This window comes from Carcharodon carcharias, chromosome 8, assembly GCF_017639515.1.
Source record: "Carcharodon carcharias isolate sCarCar2 chromosome 8, sCarCar2.pri, whole genome shotgun sequence".
Lineage (NCBI taxonomy): Eukaryota > Metazoa > Chordata > Chondrichthyes > Lamniformes > Lamnidae > Carcharodon > Carcharodon carcharias.
In genome coordinates, this window is record NC_054474.1 from 40,779,423 (window position 1) to 40,801,683 (window position 22,261).

Consider the following 22,261-nt stretch of genomic DNA (forward strand, 5'->3'; position numbering starts at 1 on the left):
GTGAGTGACTTGGAGGGGAACTTCCAGGTGGTGGTGTTCCCATCCATCTAGTGCCCTTGTCCTTCTAGATGGTAATGGTCATGGGTTTGGAAGATGCTGGCTAAGGAGCCTTGGTGAATTCCTGCAGTATTTTACATTCCACAAAGTATTTCTTGCAGCAAAACGTCGTGGAACGTAAAAAAAGGGACTATAATATTGAAGGAATGTTACAAGATATCGAAGGCAAATTAATTTTGTTATAAACATTGAGTGCTGTGGGTCTATCAAGGAAACACGCAATTGCCACACCTGATGTTTCCAGATTAAATCATTAGGGTTGGAATATGAGGTCTCTAGATAATAAGTACAAAATTCATTTTGCCAAAACATTCTGTTATATAGACATTTAGATCACAGAGTTCTGAATTAAGCAGAGTGGACTGCATCAGTGTTTGTGGAACTATTACAGCAGAAGATTGGAACTGATTCACCCCTCCCATTAGAAGCAATAAAGAGATCAAAGAGTCAGGCAGATCTGCATTACTTTACCTGGCACTTTAAATGGATCAGGTGGTGTAGATCTGTTACTGAGGACTTTGATTCTTCCCACTTCTCTGTCAACAACTGTGCAAGTCAATGCCCTAAAAGGTAGGGTAGCCTGAGCTGAATTAGCAGCAGGAAGTTAACCAGTGCTAAGCTTTGTGGATTTAGCTGGACTTCTTTCTGTCGTACTCCCATCCACACGTGGGGATTTCTAAGCTTGTGTTTAACTGCAGCTAAGCTTTTCGGATATGGGTGAGTGGAATACAATCCAAAGGTAAGAGAATGTGTGATCCTTATCAGGCGAAACTGAAACTTGACTTGAGACAACTTCTTAATGGCTTGGTTTGGATGCTCTTAAGTATGTTAATGCATTTTTTATGGGTGGATGATTTCAAGATGGTTAAAAAAATCATCACAAAAGAATATTTCCATACTATCGCACCCACTTTCCTATCTTATTCCCCTCCCCGCTCAGTTTGTTACTTGATGCAGTTAGTTCGTGTTACTGTTGTTATCTGTTAACTTACAAGGTTTTCTCCCCCAAGCGTCAATGTGAAATTTATATTTGCCAAAGCATGGCTGATGGTATAATTCCATAAACAGCAAACAGGGTCTTTACAGCCAGTATAGAATTTTCCCCATCAATTGGGCTTGATTTTAACACACATTCCAGCAATGAAAGGGCAGTGTCCAACTCACTGGACTCAGTTCTTGTTAAAATATTATTCTCAATAAATATTTGAGCAGTCATGTGTGTTCAAATTCTAATCTCATAAAAGAACACAAAAATTCTCACCTTTCCATGCTTTTTAGCATTTTGTTTGACATTTAGCATCATCTTTTCATATTCTGTGATTTCTTTGCTGACGTTTTTACGCTTTCTGATCAAGAGTGGATTATCTTTCATATCCTTAAGAACTTGAGCCTGAATCTCCGGGATAAATCTGCAAGTACAAATGAGGTATTTCAAGGGATCCTGCAAACAAACCTCAATTCTTGTGGGCTAATTATTATTATTCAATTACAGTTAACTACTGCAATGAACACATTCATTATTTTGCTGATTTAATTTTTTATTGCATACTTATTGAAGAAATTAACCTACTGCCACCCTGATTCACTGAAACAAAGTCCACTGCTCCCAGCTAACTAGCACCTGTAGACCAAGGGCATTGTCCTGCTCTTTTGTGAAAAAGAAACACAAACTATTCCTTTAAGAACCATGCTTGCACCTTCCATCTCCACAGCCAGGTTACATTTTTGATCTCAATTATTTTCTGCTCTTTGCTCTTTATCTATTTATAAAATTTATTTGGATTTTACTTGCCAATACTTTTTCCTGCCCTCTCTTTGCCAACCTAATTTCCTTTTTAATTTCACCACTGTACTTTCTGGATTCCTCTAGGTTTTCTACAGTATTGAGCTCTCAGTATCAGACATACACTTCCTTTTTGCCTTATCTTACCCTATACGCTCCTTGACATCCAGGAGGCTCTAGATTTGGTAGTCCCACCCTTTTTCTTTGTGGGAGCATCTTTTTGCTGAACTCTCACTACCTCACTCCTCTGACATTGATTTACCTTCAAGTAGTTGTTTCCAGTCCACTTCTGATAAATCACATCTCAGCTTAGTAAAACTGTCCTTTCCCCAATTGAGAACTTTTACTCCTGGTTTATTTTTATCTTTTTTTTCCCATAACTACACTAGATCCAAGCAAATAATTATCACTACCGCTTAAATCCCATCTGGTTCTCTAATGTCCTTTAGGGAAAGGAAATGTGCCATCCTTACCTGGTCTGGCCTACATGTGACTCCAGACCTAGAGCAATGTGGTTGGCTCTTAGCTGCCTCTGAAAAGCACTCAGTTCGCAAGGGCAATTAGGGATGGGCAATAAATGCTGGCCTAGCCAGCGACGCTCACATTTCATGAATGAATTTTTAAAAACGCTCTCCTACTGATAACCCTTACATCTGCCCCACATCATTCCATAAAACTAAGTAAGAACTGTTGCTTCTCTTGTTGGGCTTTCTATGTACTGGCAAAAAAAAAAATTGTCCTGAAAACATTTTCAGAATTCTGCCCCCTCTATACCTTTACACTGGTTCTATCCCAGTTAATATTAGGGAGGTTGTAACCCCCTACTATTACTATCTATTGTTTCTGTACTTCTCAGAAATTTGCCTACATATTTGCTCTGCTATCTCCCTCTGATTGTTTGGGGGTCTATAGTATACTTCCAACAGTGTGACTATTGCTTCTTTGTTCTTCATTTCAACCCATATGGCCTCATTTGACAATCCTTCTAGCATATCATTTTTCCTCACAGTAGTGATTGTTTATTTAACCAATATTGTGACCCTCACTCCTGTTTTCACCCCTTTTTATCCCATCTGAAAATCCTATAATCAGGCATGTTGAACTGCCATTCCTGCTCTTATCAAAGCCATGTTTCAGTAAAAGTCATGATATCACACTTCCAAGTGTCTTTCTGCACCTTCTGCTCATCTGCCTTTTCCACCTTGCGTTGAAATATATACCATTAATCAGCAACTCCTTTCTTGTCTACGTTTCTTCTGTGTTCAACATTTTCTTATTAATTTCTGCCTTGAGTTTTGAACTTTGCTTTCCTCCCTTCTGAATCCACACTCGGATGCCCAATCTTTTGCAAAATTAATTTAAATCCTCCCCAATAGCACCAGTGGACCTCGCATCCCTATTAAGATGCAACTTGTCTGGCTTGTACAGGTTCCATCTCCTCCAGAACTGGTCCCAGTGTCCTGGGAGTCTAAAGCTCTCTGCACTGACCTTTTCATGGAAAGGTAACTTCTATCACCATTGAGATAAAACACATGTTGTAAAAACATGCCAGTACCAAGCTACGCCGGTAGGCAAATCAACTGCTAGCACAACTCTGCCATCCTACTTTGCGAAGTCCTACTGGAGAGTGAGCCTTTTGTTCACTTGTTCTTGGAATCTGGGTTGCACAGACAAGCCACAATTAATGCCCATCTCCAGATGCTCTTAGAAGGAATCAAGCAGTCCTTGTGGTGATGGGGCTTCCACATTGGTGTTAGATACAGAATTAACATGGCAGTGATTGTTTACAATTTAATGGTTTGCTAGCCACATCATAGGGCATTTAGAGTCAACTACATAAAATGGGACTAAAATAACATGTAAGCCAAAAAGGGTAAGGGTGATGGATTTGCTTCCCTGAAAACCTTACTAAACTGGCTGAGTTTTAGGGGACTGATCCTCCAACTTTTCCTTCCACCTTGTGGAAGATTTGATTCATTGTCTCCCATTTCAGCAGTAAAGCTGAGTTATGAGGAGAACCACCAGAGCAGAATCAAGTTGTCGTCACTATGTAGGCATTCCAGTCTGTGCATTATACTTCTATCACCCACCTTCCTACTTAAACTTGTAGGACAAGGCACTAGGCAGCTGGGAACAGGAGTCTTCCCACTGCAAGTGGTCGACGATTCACTGGGGAATATGCAGAATAAAGAGGTCTAATGTAATCACTATTTAAAAAAATTAGAATCAATTAAGTATTATGATGTGCGAATCTCCATTTAATCATTTAGGTGAAAAATAAGTGACTATGTTATAAATTTCCAGTAAAATAGCATTTATTCCAAATTGAAAGGTCCTCACTTCTCTGAGAATCCATCTGCTGTGAAATATTCAGCTTTCAGCAGCTCTGTGCATGAAGATCTCTTGTCTGGGTCCATCTGTAAGCATTTCTGAGAAAATATACATTTCCAATCAATACTTCTGTCAAGCAAAACCTGTAACTGTCTCTCAGTTATGAGTAACTAAAACCCCAACTTCAACAATTAAACCATAGAAGGTCAGTTAGCCTGGCACCCAAACGTAATTATAGCTGACTTCCCAGAAGGTCAGGCCTCTTAACCAGGACTCAAAAACAGAATTAATTTCACAAAAGATACCTTACTTTTGTGCCTCAAACTGGAAGTGGAATTTCTCTGTATGAGAATCCATGTATGAGTACATGGATTCATAAAGCACTCATTAGCTCCAGCAGTGGATCACTGGGTAAGGGCTCTTTCCTCTTATGTCAGAAGATTGTAAATTCACATCCCACTCCAGAGAGATGAGCACAACTATCTAGGTTGATGCTCTACTAGAGTACTGTGGGAGTGCTGAGCTGTCAGAGATGCCACCTTTCAGATGAGATGCTAAAACCTGTCTGCTCCCAAAGATGGTATCAAGGATCCCATGGCACTATTTTGAAGAAGAGCGGGTGAGTTATCCCTGGTGTGGTGGCCACTATTTATCCCTCATACAACATCCCAGGAAAAAACAGGTTTACTGGCCATTGTCACTTTGCTATTTGCGGGACCTTGCTGTGCACAAATTGCCTGCCGCATTTCTTGCATCATAACGATTAACCACAGTTAAAAAGTACTTCATTGACTGTAGAGCCCCTTTGGTACATCCTGAGGTTGCGAAAGATGCTATAAAAATGCAATGTTTTCTTTCTTTTTTTTATGTCTCTCAGAAACACTCTAAAATGCATCCATAAAATGAATTATTGTAAACTGCAGTCACTGTTGTTATTTATGTCAACACAGTTGCACATTTGTACACAGCAAGAGCTCTCAAAACAACAATGAGGCAAATGAACAGATATTCTGCTATTAGTGGTATTAGTTGAGTTGTAAATGTTTATCAGTTCAAAATAACAAATTATCTCATAGGATCTTTCACATCCACCTGAATGTATGATGGAGGGTGTTGTGGGATGTTAGTTACAGATTGGTATGTCTTGAAGAAGTCTCCGTAGTCTTCTGTAGGTTAACAATAGGTCTTTATTAACTATGAGTACTATTTACACATGTACAGTAAAGAGTACAAACTAGGAGCTGTCTCCATGCTTAGGTCAACACACGTAGACCCGGGGTCTGGGTCATGTGCCTTCTCACATCACTGTGTGGGCAGTACTGTACTCAGTCCTACATTAACCCTAAATGTGCCAGACCTTCTACTACACCTCCCCCCAAGGCTTTACTCAATATATTTGGAGTTATACTAGTTTACTTCATGTCTTACATTTACATTGCTAGTACATTATCACTATTACTACATTATCACTATCCCATCTCCCCATCAAGTCCTTGAATTTAAAGGTTCAGGTGGTCTGGAGGTCTTATAACCCTTCCACATCCTGTTCACAGTTCTGTTGGAGGAGTGGTAGGCTCTGTCACTGCTGGTTCTTCCTGGTGGTTTGGAGGTTGAGCTAGCATCTGGCTATGCTTTCATTCATAGAAACAGAGAAAATAGGAGCATTAGTGGGCCATTCAGCCCTTCACGATTGCTCCGCCGTTCATCATGATCATGGCTGATCATCCAATTCAATAGCCTGCTCCTGCTTTCTCTCCATATCCTTTGATCCCTTTCGCCCCAAGAGCTATATCTAACTCCTTGAAAACATACAATGTTTTGGCCTCAACTACTTTCTGTGGTAGCGAATTCCACAGGCTCACCACTCTCTGGCTGAAGAAATTTCTCCTCATCTGTCCTAAATGGTCTATCCCGTACCCTCAGACCCCTGGTTCTGGACTCCCCACCATCGGAAACATCCTTCCTGCATCTACCCCGTCTAGTCCTGTTAGAATTTTATAGGTTTATATGAGATCTCCCCTCATTCTTCTGAACTCCAGCGAATATTATCCTAGCCAACATAATCTCTCATTTGTCAGTCCCTCCATCCCAGAAATCAGTCTGGTAAATCTTCGCTGCATTCCCTCTGTAGCAAGAACATTCTTCCTCAGATAAGGAGACCCAAACTGCACACAATATTCTAGGTGTGGACTCATCAAGGCCCCATATAATTGCAGCAAGACGTCCCAGCTCCTGTACTCGAATCTTCTTGATATGAAGGCCAACATACCATTTGCCTTCTTTACCGCCTGCTGCACCTGCATGCTTAACTTCAGCGACTGGTATACGAGAACACCCAGGTCTTGTTGCACATTCCCCTCTCTCAATCTATAGCCATTCAGATAATAAACTGCCTTCCTGTTTTTGGTACCAAAGTGGATAACCTCACATTTATCCACATTATACTGCATCTGCCACGCATTTGTCCACTCACTCAGCTTGTCCAAATCACACTGAAGCATCTCTGCATCCTCCTCACAGCTCACCCTCCCACCCAGCTTTGTGTCATCCACAAATTTGGAGATATTACATTTAGTTCCCTCATCTAAATCATTAATATATATTGTGAATAGCTGGGGTCCCAGCACCGATCCCTGCGGTACCCCACTAGTCACTGCCTGCCATTCGGAAAAAGACCCGTCTATTCCTACTCTGTTTCCTGTCTGCCAACCAGTTTTCTCTCCATCTCAATACACTACCCCCAATCCCATGCGCTTTAATTTTACACGCTAATCTCTTATGTGGGACTTTGTCGAAAGCCTTCTGAAAGTTCAAATAAACCACATCCACTGGCTCCCCCTCATCAACTCTACTAGTTACATCATCGAAAAATTCAAGTAGATTTGTCAAGCATGATTTTCTTTTTGTAAATCCATGTTGACTCTGTCCGATTCTGCCACTGTTTTCCATGTGGCTCAGCTATTAAATCTTTTATAATGGACTTTAGAATTTTCCCCACTACCGACGTCAGGCTGACTGGTCTATAATTCCCTGTTTTCTCTCTACCTCCCTTTTTAAATAGTGGATTACATTAGCTACCCTTCAATCTGTAGGAACTGTTCCCGAGTCTACAGAATCTCGGAAGATGACCACCAATGCATCCACTATTTCTAGGGTCACTTCCTTAAGTATTCTGGGATGTAGATTATCAGGCCCTGGGGATTTATCAGCATTCAATCCCATCAATTTCCCCAACATCATTTCCCTACTAATAATGATTTCTTTCAGTTCCTCCCTCTCACTAAACCCTGTGTTCCCCAACATCTCTGGTATGTTATTTGTGTCCTCCTTTGTGAAGACAGAACCAAAGTATGTATTTAGTTGGTCAACCATTTCTTTGTTCCCCATTATAAATTCCACTGTTTCTGACTGTAAGGGACCTACATTTGTCTTCACCAATCTTTTTCTCTTCGCTTACCTATAGAAACTTTTACAGTCAGTTTTTATATTCCCCACAAGCTTACTCTCGTACTGTAGAATTCAGCAAAGGAGGACCAAGGGATTGATTAAGAAGGGAAAAATAAACTGCTCCCAATCCTCAGATCTGTTGTTTTTTTTTAGCCAATTTGTATGTTTCTTCCTTAGATCTAATACTATCTTTAATTTCCCTTGCAAGCCATGGTTTGGCCTCCTTTCCTGTTTTATTTTTGTGCCAGACAGGAATAAAGAATTGTTGCAGTTCATCCATGCACTCTTTGAATGTTTGTCATTGCCTATCCACCGTTATCCCTTTAAGTAACGTTTCCCAATCCATCATAGCCAACTTGCGCCTCATACCATCATAGTTTCCTTTATTAAGATTCAGGACCCTAGTCTCAGAATCAACTACGTCATTCTCCATCTTGATGAAGAATTCTAACATATTATGGTCACTCATCCCCAAGGGGTCTCGCACAACTAGATTGCCAATTATTCCTTTCTCATTGCACAATACCCAGTCTAAGATGGCCTGTTCTCTAGTTGGTTCCTCAACGTATTGGTCCAGAAAAACATCCCGTATGCACTCCAGGAACTCCTCCTCTACGGTATTGTTACTAATTTGATTTGCCCAATCTATATGCAGGTTAAAGTCACCCATAATTACAGATTTTCCTTTATTGCATGCATCTCTAATTTCCTGTTTAATGCCATTCCCAACATCACCACTACAGTTTGGGGTCTATATACAACCCCCACTAATGTTTTTTGCCCCTTAGTGTTTCTCAGCTCTACCCATACAGATTCCACATCGCTGGAGCCAATATCTTTCATCGCGTTAATTTCCTCTTTAGCCAGCAAGGCAGCTCCACCGCCTTTTCTTTTTTGTCTGTCCTTCTTAAATACTGAATACCCCTGGATGTTCAGTTCCCATCCCTGGTCACCCTGCAGCCATGTGTCCGTAATCCCAACTAAATCATACCTGTTTACATTTATTTGCGCAGCTAATTCATCCACTTTATTGCGAATGCTCCTCGCATTAAGGCGCAAAGCCTTTAGGCTTGTCTTTTTAACATTACTTGTCCCGTTCCCACTATTTTTCACTGAGGCCCTGTTTGATTCTTGCCCTTGATTTCTCTGCCTGTCACTTTTCTTGTTCCCCTTTCTGTCTTTTGTTCTTGTCCTTGATTCCCCCTCCTCTGACACCTTGCATAGGTTCCCTTCCCCCTGCCATTTTAGTTTAAACCCTCCCCACCCCCTAGAACATCAGTGCCGGTCCTGCCCAGGTGTAACCCGTCCAGTACGTACTGGTCCCACCTCCCCCAGAACCGGTCCCAAAGTCCCAGGAATCTAAAACCCTCCCCCTTACACCATCTCTTCAGCCACATATTCACCCAATATTTCTACTCTGACTAGCAAGTGGCACTGGTAGTAATCCTGAGATCACTACCTTTGAGTTCCTACTTTTCAATTTACTTCCTAACTCCCCATATGCTGCTTTTAGGACCTCATTCCTTTTTTTAGCTATGTTGTTTGTACCAATGTGTACCACGACTGCTGACTGTTCACCCTCCCCCTTCAGAATGTCCTGTCGCTGCTCACATCCTTGACCCTAGCACCAGGGAGGCAACATACCATCTTGGAGTCTCGTTTGCGGCCACAGAAACGCTTATCTATTCCCCTTAAAATTGAATCCCCTATTGCATTCCCACAATTTTTACTCCTCCCCTGTGCAACAGAGCCAACCGTGGTGCAATGAATTTGGCTGTTGCTGCTTTCTCCTGAGGGGTCATTCCTCTTAACCGTATCCAAAGCAGTATATCTGTTTTGCAGGGGAATAGACACAGGAAATTCCTGCACTGCCTACCTGGTCCTCTTGTTCTGCCTGGTGGTCGCCCATTCCCTTTCTGCCTGTAGATTCTTAGCCTGAAGTGTGACCACCTCTCTATACGTGCTATCCACAATAATGTCCACCTTGCGGATGCTCCACAGTGTCCCCAGCCGCCACTCCAGCTCAGAAACCCGGGCTTCCAGGAGCTGCAGCACACATGCTGGCCCCTGGCTTCCCACATAGAGCAGGAGGAGCACACCACAGCTTTGAGCACTCCTGCCTTGACTTTCCCCTGTAAATTAAACTAAACCTTTTGGAAGATACTTAATAACAAATAATATCAATTACTCTAGCGCCCTTCATTTCTTCCATTCCTTTGTGTTGAACTACACTTGGTCAGTTTGGCTGTTGTGTTGATCAGTGGTTGCTGCTACTCTAACTTGTTTCTTGCAGGGTGGACGAACATCGTGTTTGCCTCCTTGTCACTTCTTTCACTTTTTCCGTTGTCATTTGGGTCATCCTGATGTCCTCTCTGGCTGAGGGAGAAAGGTCCTGTGGCGAGAGGAAGATTCAGTGATACGCTCTCTTCTTTTCGTTGTCGGCCATGGACAGCTGCTACCAGGTTCCAGCAGCTCTTGTGGCTTTGGCATGCTGACAGGAAGTTGCAGCACATGCACAATGGTTGCAGTGTTGACCTGCTGTCGGTGCCAGTGGTAGAGGCTTCTTGGACTACTGATCAATCTCTTTCACCTCTTCCACTGGAGGCATCGTGGTTACCACCTGGGTGGTTGGCTGATCTGACCATTGAGGGTCTTCCTAGACCTGTAGCAAGAATGGACAAACCTGCTCCACAAAGAGAGAAAACAGCTCAGAGCTGAAGTCCCTGTCAGAATACTCTTTTCTTTTTTCTTTGCGTGCTCAGGAACATGCAGTTCTGTTTGGTTAATGACAGTGGTTGTCTTGACATCGTCTACATTTGAGGGAATCCAAGGCTATACAGGCATCGCTGCACAAGTAAGTGAGAGGATGGTTACAGATGTTGTACATCAGCTCTCAAATATGTGTACCGCCATACCTCAGTGGTTGTAGGATCATACCAATGACTGGAAGGCGGATTTCTCAGGGTCCATAGAGTGGTGTGTCCGTTGTTTGAAGCCAGAGGTCTTTCAGCCATGGTTCTTTGTCTGGCGGAAAGAGCGCAGCAATCTCCCTGAGGTGTGGAGCAATTAATTTCTTAATGTCCTTAATAGGCCACTTACATTTCTGCAGGCGCATAGCTGACTCCGGCACGTGCCCGCTGATCGAAACGTCTTGATGGCGCGTGATGATGTTGGGATGCACACCCAACTTCATCGCACGTCATTTTACGTGTCGGGTCCACCCCCACACGCCGACCGGAAAATTCTGCCCCATGAATGCAACCACAACTTTGAGTGAGGACTTACTGTAAATACCACTGTCAGCGTGAGTGTAATTATGTGTATGTGCATAATTGTGAGTGTCAGTATGAAAGTATGAACAGGAGTGTGATTGTGAGAGCAAACGTATGTCTGGGATTATGATTGCAAGAATGTGAGCATCTGTGACTTACAGATCTTCAGATATATCTGACTTTTCAATCAGTTTTCACAAGTCTTCAATCTGTTTTTTTTATTTGTTTTTTTTTCACAGGATGTGGGTATCGGTGGCTAGGACAGCATTTATTACCCATCCCTAATTGCCCTTGAGATGGTGCTGGTGACCCATCTTCTTGAACCACTGCAGTCCATGTTGTGTAGGTACACCCACAGAGCTGTTAGGGAGGGAGTTCCAGGATCTTGATCCAGCGACAGTGAAGGAATGCTGATATTTTTCCAAGTCAGGATGGTGAGTGGCTTGGAGGGGAACTTGCAGGGGCTGTTACCACACATCTGTCCTTCTAGGTGAGAGAAGGTGCTTTCGAAGGATCCTTAATGAGTGGCTGTAGTGCATCTTGCTGATATATACATTGCTGTCACTGTACGTCAGGTGTGGAGGGAGTGAATAGTTAAAGTGGTGGATGGGGTACCAATCATCCAGGATGGTGTCAAGCTTCGTGAGTGTTGTTGGAGTTGCACTTATCCAGGCAAGTGGAGAGTATTCCATCACAATCCTGAATTGAGCCTTGTAGATCAGCAGGCTTTGAGAAGTGAGGTGGTGAGTTACTCACTGCAGAATTTCCAGTCCCTGACCTGCTCTTGTAGCCACAGTATTTATATGACTGATCTAGTTCAGTTTCTGGTCAATGGTGACCCCAGGATGTTGATAGTGGGGGATTCAGCGTTGGTGATGCAATTGAATGTCAAAGGGAGATGCTTAGATTCTCTCTTGTTGGAGATGGTCATTGCCTGGCACTTGTGAGTCTCGAGTGTTACTTGCTATTTATCAGCCCAACCTGAAAGTTGTCCAGGCCTTGCAGTTTGTGGACATGGACTGCTTTAGTATCTGAGGAGTCACAAATGGCGCTGAACTTTGTGCAATCACCAGAGAACATCCCCACTTCTGATCTTATGTTGGTGGGAAAGTCATTAATGAAGCAGCTGAAGATAGTTGGGCTGAGGACACTGCCCAGAGGAACGCATGCAGTGATTTCCTGGAACTGAGATGATTGACCTCCAACAACAATAACCATCTTCCATTGTGCTAGGTATGACTCCAACCAGTGGAGAGCTTTCCTCCTGACTCCCAAACATTGCAGTTTTGCTTGGGCTCCTTGATGTCACACTCGGTCGAATGTTGCCTTGGTTTCAAGGGCAGTCACTCTCACCTCACCTCTGGAGTTCAGCTTTTTTGTCCATGTTCGGACCATGGCTATAATGAGATCAGGAGCTGTGTGGCCCTGGCAGAACCCAAACTGATTGTCAGTGAGCAAGTTATTGCTGAGTAAGTGCTGCTTGATAGCACTGTCGATGACCCCTTCCATCTCTTTGCTAATGACTGAGGGTAGACTGATAGGGTGGCAACTGGCTCAGTTCAATTTGTCCTGCTTTTTGTGGATAGGACATACCTGGGCAATCTTCCACATAGCTGGGTAGATGCCAGAGTTGTAGCTGTACTAGAACAGCTTGGCTAGGGGTGCAGCAAGTTCTGGAGCACAAGTCTCCAGTACTATTGACAGAATATTGTCAGGACCCATAGCCTTTGCAGTATCCAGTGCCTTCAGTTGTTTCTTGATATCACGTGGAGTGAATTGAATTGGCTGAAGACTGGCATCTATGATACTGGGGACCTCCAGAGCAGGCTGAGGCGGATCATCCACTTGGCACTTCTGGCTGAAGATGGTTGCAAATGCTTCAGCTTTGTCATTTCCACTGATGTACTGGGCTCCCCCATCACTGACGATGGGGATATTTGTGGAGCCTCCTCCTCCAATTAGTTTTTTAATTGTCCACCATTCACAACTGGATGTGGCAGGACTGCAGAGCTTAGATCTGATCTGTTGGTTGTGGGATCATTTAACGCTGTTTATTGCATGCTGCATCTGCTGTTTACCACACAAGTAGTCTTGTGTTGTAGCTTCACCAGGTTGACACCTCATTTTTAGGTATGCCTGGTGCTGCTGGCATGCCCTCCTGCACTCTTTATAGAAGCGTCAGGCACTTAAAGTTGATTCTGAAAGACCACCACTCTCCAGAAGATGAACTTCACCCAAAAAAAGAGCAGTTCTGATCTGAAATTAATACATTTTGCTCATCCAGAAACATCGTTTGGTTAGCACATACATATATACTACTGTTAACTTACCTCTACCATAATGTGGAGCTCAGTATCTTCCCCCAGACACAGTAACCATGAAAATGCTTAGCCTTTTATGCCAGGATCACACTTATCAAAGGTCACTGTGCAGTAACAGTGGAAGGTTTTGTCACTTGAATTTTCATACATGTGTAACACTAGGGACACATTACTAGCACCTGACCACCCATACCAAGTAAGCTAAGGCTAGAGCCTGCTAGCCCTCATAATAGGGCAAATTGTCCTTCCATTCCCAAACCCACTAGCCCATAAAGGAAGATTTGTCAGAGATTTGACAATATCTTCATGAAAAAAAAAAATATCATCTTTAGAGGTCTGGACTATGATTAAGTTTGTGATCCTTCGACTGGACTCCCACCAGAATTGCAGTGGGTAGTGAAAGTATTTTGGAAATGCTGGAAAGTTTTAGCCTTAGTGTTTTTTTTCCCCAGTGATACCCAGTGATACAATGAAAAAGATGTTCCTGTCACAGTTCACCATTCCTGATGATGATGTGCTATGAATAGAACGCTATAATGCTATATTGGGGGAGTGTAAATCTATAGAAAATGTCTGGATCCACATTGACTGCATTCTGCAGTCTTAAATCAGTAACAATGGCTGACTGAGAAAGACCAGTAAGTGCACACAGTATCTTCCTTTTAATAATTAGGTGCCATTCAGTAGACCAATATTCCCTTTTTAAGAAAATTGGATAATCACAAAACACATGCCTCTGATAACTGATTAATGATGGTCTCTCTCTCCATTTTACCTTTACCAGCACAGTCAACAAGGGATTACATCTTAACAGTCTCTTTTCTGGTGATTCAGGTCTTTGGATGTCTGGTAGACATACCCCGGCAAACGTAGGATTTTTGCCAAAAAGACTCTTGAGACGTGGTGTTAAGTTTCCTGATCAAAATAAACAGTGCTAATTAAAATAATGTAGCTTAGAAGTTATTCGACTGTAACAAATATTACTGTAAGAGTTCTGAAGCAGACTGTGTATTTATCTGAATTAACATATAGCTCAGATTATAATGTTATTTTTACACTCAATGGGATTTGTAGTTCATGGACTAGATTATTCTGTAAAAATAATGGTGAAGTTAACAGCACTTAGTGTAATTTACAGGGAAGTCAGACAACAACTTCTAATCATCGCACACATGCAGTGTTATGACTGCAGCTGATGTTATTCGCGGAGCAAGCCAAATGCCAAAGGGAGACTTGTCTTACTGATCATAACTTTTTTTTTGAAAACTAGGGGAAAACTACTAATCCCAGGAGCATAGCATCCCAGTAACAATTTTAGGATTTGAACATTAAAAGATTCATTAACAAGAAGAAAAAAAACTTAAACACACAAGAGTAAAGTTACACAATTGAAACAGCCTTGCAAAACATTCCCCAGAAAACCCACTTAGTCAGAATACACAAGGAAACTACTTGGCAACAGCTCCCTTATAGATTTTTAACCATAAAAATCCAGTAATATTACTCAAGGCAAAAGCTGCTGCTACTTTAATAAAGTATACCACACAACTTCTTACTCCCTTCCACTCTCCTGTGGCGATCGGGCGGAAGTTCAGAAACAGGCCGCTTTCTCAAAACAAAGACTTTTCTGGCTTGAAACTGGATGGCTGCTTCAAATTCACAACTTCTCTCAGCACAGAGCTGGTCTCAGGACATCTCTCTGACACAGCCACCTCAACCCAACTAAACATCTCCTAAAAGTCATTCTTCCCTTTCATCTTAGAATGAATTCATTCATTATCTTAAGCACCTCTTTGAACTCAACTTTTCCAAAATATAAAAAAATTTCATTTATTCCTTTGTCTCCACATTCGCGCCAAACAAAATGTAATAATCTTCCCTTGTTTAATTATGAAACCTTTCAGTTGTAAAAGTCCCTTGTCCCTTTGAAATTTAGCAGCTGAAAAGTCAAGTCCTTACTTCTCACCTAATGCAAATATTAAAACCCAACCTATTTACTTGTACATTCAACTTCACCACTGCTGCCCATTACAAATGCATGCATCTAGCAACCTTTACCTTTCATATCTCAGTGCCCACAGACAAGCTGGTTTTACTAACCTTCCCCTAGTTTAATTATCCATAGACACACACATGCACGCACAGAACCTTCTTTACAGAATACCACCATATTCCCAAAAATATTTAAAAAGATAACATCCACCTTCACACCTCCCTCAATGGAAAAAAAATGAAACATCATATTTCAGAAAGACGCTTTCATTTTCTCAACCCACTTCATATTATTTATTACAATTATCTAAAAACTATTACACTATGGTGTACATGCATCAACCATGAAAATGTATACAATTTATAAGAATAAAGATCATTCCAGTCCATTCTTAATATACTAATATCCAAGTTCTTTTGAATTTAAACTCTTGACAATGCATCTGCAATTAAATTCACTTGTACAGCCACTTGTGTAATTTTTAAATTGAACGGTTGCAATATCCAACTCCACTGGAACAGTCTGCCGTTTTTATCTCGAAACCTTTCCAGAAACTTCAAATGATTGTGGTCCTTATATAGTGCTGTCTTGGAAGAGTTATTTGCAACATACACTTCAAAATGCTGCAAAGCTAAAACCAAACTTAAAATCACTTTTTGTGCAGTTGAGTATTTCTTCTGATGCACGTTCAACTTCCATGAGAAATACTCCACTGTAGCAACACAGCACCAACACACACATCACTGGTGTCAATGGCTATTTTAAACTGCTTTTGTACAATCAGGTGCTGTTAGAACAGGTGTAGTGGTTAGTACAGCATCCAAGCTGTCAAATGCAGTCTGACACTCCTGTGCCATTGGAATCTCCTGTCCTTTTCCAATAATGGAGTCAGTGGAGCAGAAATGTGGCACAAATTTCCGATAACATCCACTCATGCCCAGAAATCTCAATTTCATTGTAGGCACTGAGAACTTTACAATAGCTTTTACTTTTGCATCTCACGGGATTACTTGATCATGTCCAACAATGTGGCCTAAATATGTAACTTTTGTTTTCACAAATTCATTTTTAGCCAAATTTACAACCAAATTAGCTTCCTGTAGTTGGTCAAACCATTCCTTTAAATGTCACAGATGTTCCTCCCAGGTTTGACTGAATACTACTAAGTCATCAATATAAACAGCACAATTGCTTAGTCCTTCAATCATTCTTTGTCTGTTTGTCTTGGAAGTGTTCCTGATGCATTTTTCATACCAAAGGGCTTTACTTTGCATTGATATAAACAATCCTGTGTCACAAAAGCTGATATCGCTTTTGCCCTTCCTGATAATGGCACTTGCCTGTATCCTCGCAGCAAGTTAATTTTTGTAATAAATGTGGACTGTCCCACTTTTTTGATACAATCCTCCAGGAATAGGATATGAATCTGCCTTTGCTACTGCGTTTTACTTTGCAGTAATGAGCACATAGTCTTTGTGAGCCATTGGGTTTTGGCACCATTACAATGGTTGAAGTCCAATTACTGGGACTGGGCTCTATGATGTCATTTTGAAGCATAAATTCAATTTCTTTCTGCACTTAGGCCAATTTTACTGGATTTAATCTATATCTGTGTTGCTTTATTGAAACTGAATCCCCCACATCGATAACATGCAAAGCCAAATTTGTCTTTCCTGTTCTACTTCCACAAATTGCTTTGTGTGACTGCAACAGCTCTTATAAATCACTTCGACTGTTTTCTGGAAGGTAAATTAACATCACATTTAGATTCTTAAGTACTTCCTCATTGTTCAATTTAATCAGAGGAAGGTCAAATTCAGAATTTTTAATTTCTGTTTCCTCCTGCTTACCTACAACTACCAGTGTCTCCTTCTGTTTATCCTCTCTGTCAAAGTTAGCACACTTACATGGCACACTCACTGACCCTTTCTTCTATCTGGGGTATTTACTACATAGTTTACCTTACTCAGTCTCTTTTCAATCTGGTAAGGTCCACTAAACCTGCCTTTAACGGTTCACCTGACACTGGCAACAATGCTAACACTTTATCCCCAGCCACAAAACTACGAGCCTTTGTCCTTTTATCTGCATTTGCCTTCGTCACTTGCTGAGATACATTTAAATGCTCCCTAGCTAGCTCACATGCTCTACTCAATCTTTCTCTGAATTTTGTCACATAATCGAGGAGAGTTGTTTCAGAATTTGATTTACTAATTTCTCCTGAATCAGTTTGAGTGGTTCCCTTATTTCATGACCATAAATTAACTCGAAAGGAATAAACCCTGTTGACTCATTAGGGGCATCCCTAATAGTGAACAACAAGAATGGAATTCCCCAATCCCAATCATGTGGGTAGTCTTGAATATATGCTCTAATCATAATCTTTAAAGCTTGATGCCATCTTTCTAAAACACTTTGTGATTCAGGGTGATAGGCTGACAACGTAAATTGCTTTATTCATTGACAATTCAATAACTCTTTAAAAAGCTGTGACATGAAATTTGCACCCTGATCAGACGGTATTCCTTTTGGTGACACATATCTTGTAAAGAATTTGATTAACTCCTCTACTCCTCACCTTTGCTATGATTTTCCTGAAAGGTGTTGCTTCAGGAAATTGCATGGACATATTCATGATTGTCAGTAAATATCGATTACCATTTTTAATCTTAGAGAGGGATTCTACACAATCAATCAGGATTCTGCTAAACGGTTCCTCAAATGCGGGAATTGGAATTAAAAGTGCAGGTTTAATTAATGCCTAAGGTTTTCCTATCACATGGCATGTGTGGCATGTTTGACAGAATTTAGCTACATCTTTATGTAGTCCAAGCCAATAGAAATGTTTTTGTATCTTAGCTTGAGTTTTCCTAATTCCAAAATGTCCTGCTATTGCGATTTCATGAACCACTCTCAAAATTTCATTCCAGTACCCAGATAGTATCACTACTTGGTGCACTATTATCCGTGTTTAATCTGCCAGGACATGAGGCTGTCTCCACTTCCTCATTAACACATTGTCTTTAAGGTAATAATACTCTGGAATGGATTCTGCTTCAGTTTCAAAATAAGCTGTCTAGTATAACTGCTTTCAGTCTGGATCCTGCTGCTATAACTCCACTAACTTCAATGAACTAAACATGTCAATCTTATCTTCTCTAATCTCCTCTTCCTAAGTAATCTTTTCAAAGATTGATCCAGCCAACTGAGGTTCAGTATTCTCCCCCTGTATTTTAGATTCTTCCTCTTCCTGTTTAAGTTTGTGACCTTGTCACTACGCAATCTGAAAACAATCCAGGATGCTTCTTCTGTAATACCTCTGTTAATTGCATCTCAACAGGTTCCAGTACTACAGTAGGCATAGTCAATATTTGTGATCCAGCAATATCATTCCCTAGCATAAATTGAATAGTCCCTAGAATAAATTTCTTTTGCAATAGGTAATTTCTCCACCACTCCAACAATCACCTCTCCTGTTTTCAAATCACTCTTTAAATTTACTTTATATAACAAAATAGGTTTGAAGCCTCCATGAATTCCACTAAATAACACTTTTTCCTGCAACAACTCTTCTGGACAGCAGATGGCACTATTCCATAACTTTAATGACTGGCTAGCCCTGTATCTCTTAAGATCTTAACAGTCTCTCATGCTGTTACTGGAACACACGGATATACTTTCCCTTTGCATATAAAGCCTTTAAACATCTTTGTAACTTGCTCTTCAGAACTCCCTTGGGTAGGTTGTGAACGCATTCCCACCTTTCTGGCTAATACTGACTCTTCCTTCTTTCACCTGTACAAAGGCTACTGGCCTGACTTGCATCCGGGTCTTAGAACCCACGGCACTTTTATTTATAGAACTTGTCTGAGCTCCTATCACTGCAGTCGGTTTCCCATTTAACCTCCAACAATTTGATCTTGTATGTCCAAGCTTGTTACAGTGATAATATATTACTTCTCTTCCTTCACCTTTGCCTTCTATCTAACCATCTTTAACAGACTGGCACCCTTCAACTGGCGCCTTGTTAATAATACTGTTACCATCACTAGGTTTTCTAAACCTCCAATTCCCTTGCTCATTTACATATGACTCATTTCCTACACTCAACTGTCTGTGTGAAATATCATAAGTAACAACTAAATCAGCAGCTTCCCTGATCTTTTTGCTTTGTCTTTCATCTAAATATGTCTTGATAGTTACTGGAATACAGTTTCTAAATTCTTCTGTAATCATAATCTCTCTCACATTTTTAAAAGTCTTGTCCAACTTTAACGCCCTAAACCATTGATCCCAGAGAGTTTTTTTTTATCTTGCAACTCTACAAATGCCTAATTAGGTCTCTTTCTTATAGTCCTAAACTTCAACTGATAAACTTCAGGGACAAGCTCATAAGCATTTAGTACTGCCTTTTTTGCTACCTCGTAGTCTGCAGATTATTCCTCTGATAAATTAGCATACATATTCATTACTGTACCTGACAAAACACTCTGTAACATTATAGTCCAAGCACCTCTTGGCCAATTCAAATTTATAGCTATCTTTTCAAACGAGGTGAAATATCTTTCAACTCCATCCTCCATAAATTTAGGCACTTACATGAAGATTCTTAGTTAAATCAAATTCCTCAAATGTGACCATCTGAATCACTGTCGCTCTTTTCCTCCTTTATTCTAAGCTTCTCTTTAGACAATACATACTGTCTGGCCACTTTCTCTCTCTGGAGCTCGCTGTGTCTTTCTGTCTTTCCTTACGTCTTTCCTTACTTGCTAGCTTCTCTCTCTCTGAAGTTGAAGTTCAAGCTTTTGCATTTCTATCTCTTGCAATCTCTTCTTTTCCTTTTCCTGCTCCTCTTTATCCCATTAAAGCTTTTTTCATCTCTACTTCTTTTAATCTAGCCTTTCCTTTCTCTTTTCCCTTTCTCTCTAATTCAAGTTTTCTCATTTCTCTTTCTTTTTCTTCCAATTCAAGTTTCTGCCTATACCTATCTCTTTCTATATCAAGCTGCTTCATTTGCAACCTAAGTCTCACTACCTCTAGCTGTGACACCCTAGTTTCAGCCATTTCCTCCTCTAACTTTAAATGCTGAGTAGTACTTCAACAATATCAGCCTTACAAAAGTCTGCTTTTATTTCTGCCCGTTCTTCATCTGCTAACTCTTTCTCAGCTGAGTTTTAGTCAAAGATTTCAAATACTCCACAGTTACGTCTTCCACTCCCAGAAAAGTCTTAGCAATTGTCAAAGCTGTGTTGCAGTGCGACCACTTTAAAATCCTTCAGCACAAACCTGAGTTCAGTATTGTCCTTGTACTCATATCCTTTAAATTCACAAATCCCAATTCAATCATGGAATTTTAAATCCCGCAAAGACCCCCCCAAATTTGTTACAATAGCCGGTGTTATTCACTGAGCTAGCCAAATCCCAGAGGGAAACGTGTCTTACTGATCATAACTTTTTTTTGTATTTTGAAAATGAGGGGAAAACTACTAATCCCAAAAACATAGAATCGTAGTGACACTTTTAGGATTTTAACATTAAAAGATTTATTAACGAGAAGAAAAAAAACTTAAATGCATTAGTTTAATTACATAGTTGAAGCAGTCTTACAAAACAGTCCCCAAAAAACCCACTTGGTCAGAATATATAAGTAAACTGCTTGGCAACAGCTCCCTTATAGATTTTTAATCATAAAAATCCAGTAATATTACCCAAGGCACAAATTGCTGCTACTTTAATAAAGTATACCACACCAACTTCTCACTATCTTCCACTCTCGTGTGGTAATCTGTTGGAAGTTCAGAAACAGACTGCTTCCTGAAAACAAAGACTCTTCTGGCTTGAAACTGGATGGCTGCTTGAAATTCACAACTTACTCAGCACAGAACTGGTCTCAGGGCATTTGCCCCACACCGCCACCTCAACCCAACTAAACATCTCCTTAAGTATTTTTTTCCTTTCCTCCTAGACTCCATTGTCCTAAGCACCTCTGTGAACTCAACTTTTCCCAAATATAAAAATCTTTCATGTCTTCCTATTGCCTTCCACTTTTGGGTCAAATTGAATTTAATAACCTTCCTGTGTTTACTTATGAAACCTTTGTGGGTTGTTGAAGTCCTTGTCCCTTTGAAATTTAGCAGTTGAAAAGTCAAGTCCCTCCCTCTCGTCTAATGCAAATTTTGAAACCCAACCTATTTACTTGTACATTCAACATTGCCTCTCATTACAAATTCATGCATCTAGCACCTTTACCTTTCATCTCTCATTTCCCACAGACAAGCTGTCTTTACTTACCTTCCCCCAGTTTAATTATCCATGGACACACATACACACACAGCCTTTTTTACAGAATACCACCATGTTCCCAAAAATATTTAAAAATGATCTGATGCATCTTCACAGCAGTTACAGGTGGAAATCCAGAAATTGCTGTCTGAGATGTGATGTTCCTCTAACAGTACCCCGCAAATGGCAACTCATCATCTGGTTGCCCACCAAATACATTGAACAGGGCAAAATTGCTGTACTTGTCTCATAGAAATAAACTAAACTTCCCAGAAGATGTTAGGTCCTGCCCATTCTAATGTGAGTGACTTTGAACAGTGTGTTGTCTTAATTACTGCCAAACAACCTCACAGGCATTGAGAATTAACATTCCTTCAGATTTTAATTATTGTTAAAGATTTTAAAAGAAAGTGAAATTTAAATACCTTTTCTTTGTCTTTCTTTTCCTCTTTCTCAATCCAATCTTTCATTCCCTTTCCTCTCTCTCAATCCAATCTTTCATTCCCTTTCCTCACTCTCAATCCAATCTTTCGTTCCCTTTCTTTATTTTGTTTTCTGTACCTAACTTGACATCAAGTTCAATATTCGAACTTTCACTTCTTGGTTTAGACTCTGAGCTTCTCATTAACAACTCTTCAATCTGATTGATTAAGGAGCTACATTGCTCCTGTTCCCATAAGTCCCAAATGCTTTGAACAGAGTGCTGTGCTTTTTGACTTTTCAATTTACAGTAAGTTCCTTTGCAAAATGCCATAGAATGTCTATGGCCAAGTGC

General features: G+C 40.7%; 1 protein-coding gene across 5 annotated transcripts in view; it reads right to left on the minus strand.

The window, feature by feature from the left end:
- LOC121280754 (cyclin-dependent kinase-like 4) overlaps positions 1-22,261 on the minus strand; it is a 173,341-nt gene that overhangs the window by 43,519 nt on the left and 107,561 nt on the right. For all 5 annotated transcript variants that reach the window (XM_041192915.1, XM_041192914.1, XM_041192917.1 and 2 more), the window contains exons 6-8: positions 13,987-14,126; positions 4,181-4,269; positions 1,319-1,466 (exon numbers count right to left, since the gene is read on the minus strand). In XM_041192915.1, coding sequence (XP_041048849.1) covers positions 1,319-1,466; positions 4,181-4,269; positions 13,987-14,126 — 377 coding nt within the window. The remainder of the gene's footprint in view (positions 1-1,318; positions 1,467-4,180; positions 4,270-13,986; positions 14,127-22,261) is intronic.